At 42.2% G+C, this 13087-nt stretch overlaps 2 protein-coding genes across 10 annotated transcripts in view; both read right to left on the reverse strand.

The window, feature by feature from the left end:
* Sara (Smad anchor for receptor activation) overlaps positions 1-13087 on the reverse strand; it is a 188361-nt gene that overhangs the window by 35202 nt on the left and 140072 nt on the right. The window lies entirely within an intron of this gene.
* Positions 1428-9712, reverse strand: LOC147909441 (uncharacterized). Its single transcript, XM_087406987.1, has one exon. It carries the CDS (start codon positions 9710-9712, stop codon positions 8714-8716), a length of 999 nt encoding a protein of 332 aa, XP_087263113.1. The 3' UTR covers positions 1428-8713.

The raw sequence follows: 13087 nt of genomic DNA on the forward strand, positions 1-13087 counted from the left end.
ATACATACATAATGTTAAAAAACGTTACTTTTGTGTATAGAACGTTGAAACTTACATGTTATATTCCTTCTTCACATCGTACGATGCACTGCTCTCTTTAGCGAAGTACATTTTTTCAGCCGTTCGTACAAGCGGGTACGATCGCAAGACTGATTGCATCCGCATAAATTGTGACGTAATACTTCTGGAATCGATGAGAGAAGGCAGGTCCTCCTCCTCTTTCCAAGAATTTCGAATATGTCGCGACACGTTTTATCAAGTCTTTCTACGTATTTTCTTTATCACGAATTTATACATACGTTTATACATACGTATATACGTTTATACATGCATACGTTTATACATACGTACATACGTTTATATGTACATACGTTTATACATACATACGTTTATACATACGTACGTTCATTCATACGTTTATACATACGTTTATATGTACATACATATGTTTATATGTTCATACGTTTATACATACGTTCATTCATAAGTTTATACGTACATACGTACGTTCATACAAACATTTATGTTACAAAGGAAGGGAAAAGAAATACATAATAAATACGTTAACGTACTTTTATTTAAAAAATTCTTTTGCAACTAGTTATATATTTTCAATACATTTTGTAACGCGTAATTTTTAACATGTTATCCACATCGTATAATAGTAACATCTAGATTAGATAAAGATTCCGTATCTTCGTAAACTGCATCTAAGGTCTCGATGTACATGCGTTCTCGCTCATCGTCCAGAAGCAAGTTCCACAGCCACGTTCGTTTCTCGCGTCCCTTGACATACACGACAGCATCGTCTTCATATACAGCCATCGTAATTAGACGTTTCGCCTCGTTGTACGGGACTGTCCCGTTCTTCCATTGCAATCCATGGTGATAAGCAATCAACCAGGAGGCGCAAGATCTGTCAGATCTTGTCAAAAATTTCCATGGCACGGGACTCGTAAAAATATAATGCGTGAGAACGGTCCCCTGTTTCAGCACCGCCACTACACGATAAATTTCTTGTTAACGATGAATCCTTGCAGATCCACGAACGTTGGCATGGACATGTTGTCGAGAAGACTGCGACGTCGATTGCGATGTAACGTAGATTTTATATTGTGTCAGAGATGCATTTAGGTGATTTTGCGCACTACGTTGGTCAATGGATTATACTGAACTGCACGATCGTGTATGATGAGACATATAATAAGCTGTTGTATTTACGGGCACATTCTCCTTGCAGTCAAATTCTATGCGTACGTCCACAGTGGCACTCTTGACGGATTCGTTTTGTCGCGAGCAATCAATGACCACAAAAGGCTCTTTCTCGACAAATGAAAGCACGTTTCGGAAGTAGCGTTTCGAAACAATCGATTCCATAATATGCTCTACGAAAACGTGCGCACATATCATATAGAACAGTGTATCTCTTTTTGCCAAAATCCAGATTTAAATCGTCGTACGGATAAAACGCCGAATTTAGATAAATTTCACGTTACTCAAATTACAATCGTCGAACACGCTAACATCTCGTGACATGATATTCTTTCGACCGGTCTGCAGAGCAAAGATAACGTATCGAGGCTTCTCAAGCTGAGTCGCCGTTTTGACGGTCCATGAATGCTTGGTCGTATTCTGTAACAGAAGATACTCGTACCGATCCCACGAGCGAAAACTCATGCTCAGATAATGACCGCTTTCCAATACTCGCAGCATTGATAATTTATTGACCTCGCTTAACGTAACGTGAGGCATCCACCACTGTACTTTAAATAATTCAACCTCAGACTCCGTCACAAGATTTCCCACCAAACAATTGTTGTCGTTGCGCGCTCGTATCAAAATTAATTCATGGCGAGCGTTGACAATCAGGCATTTGTAATCTTCGCAAAAACCCAACAGCATGCTGAGCGGCACGCAAAAATTAAAGTGTCCTTCCTCCGTGTCGGATCTAGAGTTCCATCCAGCGTTCAGCGCAATCAAAGCTTTATCGTACATCATTGACACGTAATTCTTGAGCATGCTAGTTATGCCCACGTTTCGGTTGCGATCAATCTCCACAGTCATGAACTCGTTGAGTTCATATCGAATTTCATCAAACATGAACGCCACGCAATTATTTACAAGCATCGTTTTCCTTTTTCACCGTCAATCTTCCTTCGACGTAGAGAAAACTTTCGCACGACAACGTGTACAAATCCTGCTGTATGGGTATTCTTATCTCGTCGCTGTACCCGAATGTTATTAGCGAACGGATTGTACGTGTAAGTCTCAATCTTGACGATACGATCGTCAAAGATCGGCTCACCGGTAATATTCAAGATATCAATCATCTCAAAAGTTGCGCACCGCGAATCCCGAAGATAGTAAAAATTTAACGTTCGACGCGTTGAGCTTCTTCTTGCTGACGCAGTTGGATGAGCGAGCGTTATCGAGTGGTGACGTTACCAGCCTTGTAAAGAATGCATTATCTCTCTGCGTGCGCTCTGCTCCGTTCAATACGAGCATCTCACGCTCGCTGTCGCTGTCGCACGTGCAATCTGACGGTGATCTCCTCTCCGCGAAAATCGTCCTCGAGCAATCGTCCGTTTTGGTCGACGCGTATCGTTAGATCCATAATGCTCCGTGATCAGCAGGTAAATGATCTGCGCCGGCCTCTCCAATATCTTATATCCTGGTGGCACGCTCAGCGAAAATTCGTGTATTGTGTGCGCGCTTTTGCCGTTGCTGTACGTGCCCGCGGTCACATTACACTCTACGCGGATAACGTTTACGTTCATTATGTTGATCGACATGTCCGATGCCATCTTTGCCGTCGCAGTATACGCTTCGACGAGAATCCCAGCAGCGATCCAATGCTATTGGGCTTGCCAAAGTTTATTCTATATGAACATCTGATCTCGCATCTCATCGTGTTGTAGTTTACGCGGAGCGTGATCGGGTATTCTCCATCCTCACCATTATCATCATCAATGTCATTGTTGTTGTTGTTGTTGTTGTTGTTATTGTTATTGTCACCACGCACTACATCAACGGTTTCAAGTGCGTCGCCGTGCGAACGTTTCCGTAAAATCGTACGTTTCAAAAATTCATTTATGTCTCGCACTTCGTACGAATCTTCGGAAATTGTAATTTCTGCGTCGTCTTTGTCAAAATAAAATTTATTGTTCGTTTACATTCGGTACCGTGTGACAAGTCTTAAAAATCGCCAGACCGAGCTCATAATCGCCGTCACTCAAATCTATGGAGGGAAAGTAGTTCGCCGCGAGGACGGTGCTCTTTTCGCTCAGTGTGTCAGCGACATGACGGAAAAAGCGTTCGACTAATACTGAGATTTTACAGCATCTCGAGCTTTTTAAATTCACGCGCGTCTACCGTTTGTAGAAACCGCATTTGTCCGCAGAAGCTCTGATCATACATCTGATAAGATGTCGCAGTGACGATACGTTTGAACCTCCGAATCCGCCTTCACGTGTTCAGGAAGTGAAGGACTTGTCCCACACGTAGTCGATATAGTCACCGTACACGCGTAAGAGTACAACCTTCGGTATATACTGCAGCTGCTCAACGTTCAAGTCCTGAATGTCGAAAGGATGACACAGCGCGAGATACATTTTGCTACTGCGCGACGTAAATTCGCGCGCCTTTAAATAGCCGTTAGAGAGTGCGTAGCCTTAGTGTGAGCATGAAGTTCGTGCTGCAACCGCTGTCGATACGCGTCACGAACTGCGACGCGAAATCGCGAATGGGAGGCAGCGTGGAGAAGCGCAAGCATGGCGAAATGCTGCCGAGTACTATACGCGCGATCATTTGCGGCCCGTTGAATTGTGGTAAAACCAATGTTCTCAAGCTTACTCGAGAGCCCGAACGTCGTACGTTTCGAAAACGTGTACGTCTACTCGAAATCGTTGCAACAGCCAAAGTATCGATATCTCGAAAACTTGTTTACGTCTATCGACGAAATCGGTTACTTTACGTTCTCCAATAACAGCGACGTCGTTCCACCGAGCGAGGCGCGTCCAAATTCTATTTTTATCTTTGATGACATGGCATGTGACAAGCAGAATGCGGTGAGACAATACTTTTCGATGGATCGCCACGTGAACGTCGACTGCTTCTATCTCTGTCAGACGTACGCGAGGATACCTAACCTAAACATCTGATACGCGACAACGCGAACCTGCTAATCCTGTTCAAATAGAACGGTACCAACTTGAAACACGTTTACAACGATCATGTGAATACCGACATGTCGTACGATGAATTTTGCACGTTGTGCCGCAAAAATATGGATTTCTAGTGATAGACAAAGACAGTGGGCTCACAAACGGATGATACAGAAAAGGATTTAACGAATTCGCGATACCGTAACGTGACTAGTCGTTAGCCAGAGACGAACATGGCAGATGTGCGCGAGTGTGAAAAAATTGCGAGGGGGATCGAGAAGACGAGCGAGTCAATCCGCAAGAAACATCGCGCTCTGAAGACCGCGAGAAGAGGGCATCACGTTGGACAGATATTTTAAACCTCTTATCGAGCCGCTGCGACTTTTCGTCGCCCCCGGCGTGCGCGCGACGCGACTCAACGAAGATGCAACGTCTGCCTCTAAACGAGGCAGAGGAAAGAGGAAGAGGAACAAGAGAAGGAGGAGGAGGGAGAAGAAATGAACGAGACGTTCGAGCGTTCCATGATTCTGCATAAATCCAATGATCGATCGCATGATCGTGCACAGCCGATAACCTCCACACCGCGTGGAAAAATCGTACCGACGATAGAGTCGTTGGAGAACATTTTCGAAACGGAAGACCCGCTAGCGATGAAGATTCAAAATCAGCTGCAAACGTCGGAAGGTCGAGAGGCGTTACAAGCTGGTTTGGACCCGCTGGGGGTAAGTACGTCGAGGCTGTCCTGAGGGGAGTGCAAAATAAAGAGCGGTATAGATCATGTGTACGGCGTTTACCTACACAAGGATGGGCTGATGTTTGGCAATAAACGTTTCGACGTGGATGACGCGGACAACATAATTATCGACGGCGTACGATACGCCGGTACACCTGGTCTTTACGAGTTGATTTTCAAGAGAATTCCCGACGATGCCCTCTACACGGAAGACGATATGCACAAATACAAGAGCATGCTGTTGATGACGAACGCGCACAAACACAAGTACCATTCGCAGGGTCGATTATTGAGCAACAGGGGATACAAGTGCAAATACGTAATCGCGCCGTTGATGTCGATCACACCCAAGAAACAGAAGAAGAAATCTGGAAAGAGATTACCTCATGCAATGACATTGAACGACAATGCGATCGATTACGAGCACTGGGATGATCCCAACGAGCTGGTGGATCGTCTACGATTGCTCGACGCCTCGCACCGAGCAGGCAACAACGCTCACGACAACGAGATGCTGTCGATCATCGAGGAACTTCGCGAAGCTGGTCTTATTATAAATTAAATCGCGTATCCATGAAACGATTCAGTCGAGTAAGGTCAGCGAGAAAAAATATTAGGTGTTGGAATTAATTCGTAGCGTTTTTAATGAAAGAATGTTATTTATTTCATATGAGCATTAAAAAATACATTAATGAAAGTACTTCCCATCACTTGTAAAACGCTACGAATTAATTCCAACACCTAATACATTATTTTCTTGTACCCAGTGTATTACGCATAGAATCATGAAAAAGAAATTTGAGAAAAAGAGAGAGAAAATTAGCTCCAAGAGACGTCGACTCGTCGAGGAATTGCACGCTCCTGCGAGAAGAAATTTTCCGCGAAGGCGCGTCATAGTTCGAGGATACGACGGTCTGTGACAGGCTGATATCGTTGAGATGCGCCCGTACTCGGGCTTCAACAGAGACCACCACTACATACTCACCGTCATTGATGCATTGAGCAAATACGCGTGGGCCGTATCACTCAAGAGCAAGAGAGGAAGCGAAACGGCTAACGCTATCGCTGAGATCGTTCGAGAGAGTAGATGTCCGAAAAATTTACAAACGGATATGGGAAAGAGTTTTATAACGCCGATGTGCAGAAAATTTTGAAAAAGCACGATGTTAATCACTATTCCACGTATTCGACGTTGAAAGCGTCAGTGGTCGAGCGGTTCAATCGCACGCTCAAGAACGACATGTGGAAGATGTTTACGCTCAACGACAATTACAAGTGGAGTCAATTACACATGGGTCGACGAGTCTCCTGTCAGATTACAACGCGCGCAAGCATCACACCATCGGCATGCGACCCGCCGAAGTAACTCCCGCGATCGCCGAAAGACTCTTGGACACGGTATGCAGCGCGATAAAGATCGCGAGTCCTGCAAAATTCAAAGTAGGCGATTCGGTACGCGAGAGCAAGTATAAGACAATTTTTGAGAAGGGTTACACGCCAAATTGGACCATCAAGGTATTTACGATCGTTAAGGTATACCAATCCTGTAACCTATTTACTCGAGGATTATCGCGGAAAATCCGTCGCTGGAACATTCTATGAGTACGAGTTGCATCGCGCTACTCATACAGATGTGTATCTCGTGGAGAAAGTACTACGCAGGAAAGGAAACAAGGTGTACGTCAAGTGGCTGGGATTCGATGGATACACAAAAACAATGTTATTTGATAAAATTTTGATTCATATATTTTATTTCTACATATAAAAAATATATCAATATAAGTATATAAACGTATATTTTTTATTACTTCCCATTCACTTCGTTTTGCAGTATACAGATATAAAATACGTATATAAATGTACGATACATGAAATGAAAATAATAGTAATACCTAACAAATGATACTATATAAAACATAATAGTATCAGGCTGCTCCTCGCCCTGATGAAGTGGACTGCAAGGCCCACGAAACGTTGGCTCATCAAGAATGGACAAAGACATGGAGAAAACCCGCGAAGCACAGATTAGTTATATAATAGTAATACTTATATAAATGTAAAAAATGCATTACGTGTAAATTATAATGATAATAGTAACATGTACACTGTATGAAAATATTTAAAAATATAGAAAAAACATACACAAAGTACAAATTAAGGTAATATATAAAGCATAATAATAATACATATATACTGTATGAAAATATAAAAAAATGTAAAAAATATAATAGTAATATAAATGTTGCACGCACGCACGCACGCACGCACGCACGCACGCACGCATGCACGCACGCATCTATATATATTACAAAAGTATCCGCCAATACCCCCACGGTAACATCGAGTCCGGTACGACGTATCGTTTGTCATTGGATGGTCTCAGAGCGATTTTCGATTCGGATACACATCGTGCAATTTAGATCGTATACGATTGACGACGAATCATTTCGATCTCTTCATTCAAACACCGCGTGTAATCATCGAACGTTATCGTTTGCGCTACGACGTTACTCTTTACGCCTTTCGCTTTTTCAGTTTCTCTGTTGTCGTCCACCTTCACATCTTCGCTCTGAGACCAACGAATTCAGTCATTATCACATCGTTATTTTCATCCTTCATCAGACCGGATACTTTTTTGTTCGCGAGAGACATGTCCATCGGATAATCGCTCGTGTCGCGTTGTCCGTACGCGTTGTCCATCGGATAATCGCTCGTGTCGAATCTAGCAATATCGCGTTTCATAGTCTCGTAAACGTCCTCGCATTCGACGCTGTATACAAGACTGTCCATGTCGATGTACATAATTTTACATTTGTCGCGAAACAGTGGTAACATATACTCGTGATGAAATTCGTACAAGCAGACTTTCGATATGTCGAGTATACACATACCCACGTAAATCGGCTTATTGAACTTCACCTCGAGCTTGCGCAGTTCGACGGCGATCAAATTTTCCGTAAAGATGCTACGGCTGTGGAAATTCGGTTTCGCGATCATTGCCTTCGCGCCATATCGTCCGTCCCATTTTGTTAATAATTTTACGTCAACGTGGTTGCACATTCTCCATTTCTCCAGTTTTACTGAATATCGCGTTGTTCATTAATTTATATAAATTTTTCTCGAAATCGTTTTTAGTGCGAGTTCTGAAATTTGTATTGAGTTCAATATAATCGCGAAGCCATGGAGATTGCGCGAATTGTAGTACTCGATGAATCTTTGTTACGCGAAGGCCGTGACGAGTACATTGCTGCAGGTAGTAGATGATGTAACGCTGTTTATCGTACAGCGTCGCTAAAAGTTTAGCCTCGCGCCGGGCGGCTTATCGCGCGTCGGACAGAACGGCAGGTCAGTGTGCAGATCGTATGTTGTGGATACTCGAGATCGACTTCGAGAATGTAATCGATGGATGAATCCAGAGCGATCGCGCTCAAAATTCGCAGCGTCTTCGACCCATCGAAATTCGACGTATGGCAATGGTTGACACATCGCCCATCCGTATAAATTGTTAACATCGTAGTACATTAAGTACGACGATTGTTTCGATGAGTAGTACGGACGCATGTACTTGTTATTAGCCTGTGCGTATCTACCGGAACATTGACTGAGACCACCGCGTATACCGCGCTCGATGAACATGATCATATCGATGTCGATGAATAACTCGAATCTTATACGCGTATGTTTTAGCATCGCGTCCCACGTGAAATCAGGCAATGTTTAGTAATGCGCGGGATCGAGACCGTAACTCGCCACACAACTTTCGCGGAAATTTTCGAAAATGTCGGCCAATAACAAGACATCGGTTTTCAAGTACAGATCACTGTACTCGCCGAGCGTTTGAATGGAGAATCGCTTCCAGACGTTCACGGCGTGAGCGTAATCGCTCTCGGATACTGTATCGCTCGTTAACGAACTGAAAAATGATTCGCGCGGTGGTAAGCAATTTTTCGACGCAGTCAACGTACTGGTACGGAAAGACACCTTTACGAATCAGTAATTCAAATTCTTCATCCGATAGTGTTGAAAATTTGAAACGTACGATTTTTAATTTGTCTCTGCTTAGAAATGATACCAATTTATCGAGGTTTGCGTTTAGAAATTTGAAAGAATCGATGAACCGTAATTTTATGGATTTTCGCGAGTCTGCTCTCTCGGCGGTATCTTGAATATGTTTAGTGAACGAAATATATTTTTCTTTGGTTATTGGTAACACATTTACATGTCCTTCGTACACAGTAGCAATTTCTTTAATTATAAAATGCGCATCGTAGCCCAATAAATTGTGAAAAACGATCGGAATATAAAATGAATTTTTATAATTAAGATTGCAATTTGCATGCGCTGGACAACGGAATCTATCGATGAGATGACAATGATCGCGGACCCGCGTATCATCCGGCGTGAACGGTTTCTCGCAAATATGATAACGCGTCGCGCTACGGTATGCCTCCAATTGTTCTTTCGACAACGTTTCCATATGTACGTTGACGGATACTATATTTTTCACTCGATGCGCCAACTCGTTGAGTTGTCGCGCGAACCACGCTATACAGTCTTCATCGCGACGGAACCGATATGACGATAACGCATCGTACGAACATCGCACGTAGTATCCTATACTAAATACCTCGTGCCGTTGATACGTATACGACGACGCATTTTCCCTGTCAAGTTCCATTTTCCGTAAAACGCACTCCAAGTCAGCGTAGACAATGAATGGGGCGCTCTGCTTATTGCAGTGGTTCTCAAATTCGAGCCACTTGTCATCCACGCTCGGCAGTCGGATAGCGGAGTCGTTGATCTTCTTGCAGTCCATTACGTGCGACTGCAATTTTTCATTGGTACTGAAGTAGTGCAAACATCTGAAAAAAAGAAAAAAATTATAACTATTACCATTATTTTATTAGTAAGACGGAAAATTATAATAATTTTTCATGTATGCTTACCGATCACAGAAAAATTTCTTATTCTTTTTCCCACTAATCTGCGAGCTCACGAGACGGGATAGATTTTTTATTCACGCAAAATGTCCAACACCGTCGTTGCGTGGATTTTACACGTACAGCACGTTGACGTGTTTCTCCTTCTTTTCATTAGTGAGTCGCAGAGAAAGGACCTGTTTATTCTTGATGCCGTATACGTTGATCGACACCACGTTCAACCGTTCGAATTTAGAAATGTCTTTTAAAGTCACTGGAAACTCAATGTTTGCGAGATTCAATACTGTCGTATAATGCGGATACGATGATTCCCGATTCGTATATTTTTCAGCCGGGTACAGCGCGGCGATCACCGACCACGCGAAGCACGCATTGTCCATCGTACACACACTGATCACCACTCGTTTCGTCGCTATTTCCCACGGCACTTTGATATGACATCCCGCGCGCATGGGATTTAATTTGTTCACGTTGATAGTCAATTTTGCATCCGCGAGTCGCGCGATCCTCGCCACCACGGATTGTCTGTGTCCAACGGCGAGACGCAGACGCTTGGCACGACAAAGTTCTTCGAGCCGCTCGATGCACTCGTCGCATCGTTGCAGCCACGCGAAATACTCCACCAGAGTAGCGACCTGGCCGCACTATTCCAACAATTCGCGTTCCACTCGCTCGTGATTTTCCATGTCTTTTTTTTTACAATCTTTAGATCACGTCACACTTTTCTATGGAGTACTTGCACGTGACTCGTTCACACACATTGCAGCATCGTGACATATCTAAAATGTCATAATGTTCTAATACTTTTTCATTATATTTGTTTGCGAAAGTGCACTGTTCACATTCAAAACATTGATCGTCGCATCTATCGAAAAATAATTTTAGCGCAAGATCGCGATCACGAAAATCCATCCATATATTGTCGATAATCAGCAGTTCGATGCACTTTTCATTACCCGCGGGAATCTTAATGCATATGCACCAACCTTGGCTCTTATCTGTGATTTTCTTCGCCCAATAATAGTCCTTTATTACTTGAATATTTCTATTCCACCAATGTCTCTTTTCATATTCATCCTCGTAACATTTGTCTCGTAACCGTGAGTACACTTTCTGTCGCGCGAGTAAAGACCAGTCAGAAACAGGCTCTCTAATAAATATTCCATGTTTCTCACCACGTATACCTAATTCGCGATCGCGTAGAAATTGCACCGGCGATATTCGCGCCTGTGTCTCTTTTTTGCAGATTACCGAGAACATATAGAACATCGTTTACATTATAGTATCTTCCCACATATTTCCCAGTGTAATGTTTCGCCCACAATACTATTCGCAATAGTTTTTTCAATGTGTACAGTGTGGACACTTGTTGCACAGAAATATAATGTATGTGGGCACTCTGCAATTCGTGCAAGACCGACCGCTTAGAGCATCAATATAACCGATATCGTCATGTTTCCTTACAAGATACAATCCTGCGATATCAGTATCAGCCAAACGGATCATGCATACTGCACATACACTTAAAGCACTACCCGTCATATAATAACAATGGATTGTGCAGTGTTTAGTACGACCGTTCAGTGCACGGATTTCTAAAGACGGCACAAATCTTTCTATAATACATAATCTGTATCACACTCACTCAAATCGCTAGCATAGCCAGCGTCGTCTGATAATATTTCTTCGTCGGAATCGATTTCTTGGTCCATTATTTTTTCGAAATTCACTTCTTCGAGCACTTCGAATACTTCGTCTCTAATATTCGCGAACTGTTCCGGATCCACGTTTCGAATATATTCGACTACATTGGCTATGTTCGCACAATGGTTAGCCATACTTATGCTTATCGTCAATAACTGAAGCGATCGATTCGTTCGTCTTCCAGGACACCAACTGTGGTGTCGAGCACTTATTGACCTATTATATATTTCGTTACGTCCAGTGGGCTCCAAGATTTGTTTCATGAAAATTTCGACAAAACAGTCGTTAATACAAAGCGCGAACATAAAACTCGAGCTTTAACGGTCACCGATCGGCGAGTGTGATAATATTCAAGAAACGTATTAGAAAATCTTCCCAATGATATTGGAAACATAAACAAAAACATAGATCCTCAGAATCGCCAGATCCACGGCAAAAATTTCCGACAAAGGTTGCAAATTATGTAGAGAAAATCCTATTTATACACGATCGGTTCAGTAAGTACAAAATCTAAATGTGGATCCTGTGTAAATAAAGACTCATACTTCCAAACGTGTAAAAGCAAGTTGAAGGGCATTTTCTCGTCAACAACAGGAAATTGGTAAAATAAATGAGGAATCACAAAACGTAGCTTTTAATTTTTTAGATAGTAAAATTTAAGTAAATATTTTCTAGACGAGAGAACGCATGTTCTCTCGTCTAGAAAATAAGTAATAAAAAAGAAATCGATGACAAAAAAGGATGCGTTCGACTTGGAATTCGCCTTTGTGCGAATACTTGCACATCCTGTCTTCCACATTTACTGCAGAAGAGTTATGTTTTTTGTTTAGCAAAACATCGGCGCTTCTATTAACGCATGGCGACATGTCACCGATCTGATAATATATATATATTTATATATACTATTTATATATATATATAAACATATAGCGCTTTTTTTATTCAATCGTAAATATTAGTTACGAGCGATAAGACATGGATCGAGTAAAAGAATATATACGTCGAAAATCGATCGAGCGCAAGAGGTACTGTCCCTTGTCACCAGGTCCGCCAAGTCCACCACCATCGAGGGAAAAAGAGAGATATTGGGAATGTCCTGATGAAAAAGCATCAAAATCGTGTTGCTCATCATCGTCATCAATGTCATCAAAATATAAGTCATAAGGTATCGTATTTAGAGTGACTAGTACTAATGCATTTTATTCTCTGCTAAAAAAGCGAATAGTGATTAAAAAATTTTTTTCGTTCTCTTTTTCCAAAAAGCGCTGCTAGCGATGTTCGAGCCACCGATCGCATTCGTACGCTGCAAATTATTAGCTTTAGTTTTTAATAAGTACGAAAACCGATGTAATAAGATGTGAATAAAAAATTTTTGTTCGCATTATTACGTATGTATTTTCTTTTACTTCCTTTGTCTCGCCAGGAAAAACTGTATTAAAAAAACTGTCGTAAAAAAGAAACTTGTACTCTATTGATTCTTCCATCCTTTCTGTGAACATGATTTTAAGTGTTTCATATGCAGCGCAAATGTTTCCTAGATAGCCTCG

Source organism: Acromyrmex echinatior, chromosome 6 (genome assembly GCF_024713525.1).
Source record: "Acromyrmex echinatior isolate Ae372 chromosome 6, ASM2471352v2, whole genome shotgun sequence".
NCBI lineage: Eukaryota > Metazoa > Arthropoda > Insecta > Hymenoptera > Formicidae > Acromyrmex > Acromyrmex echinatior.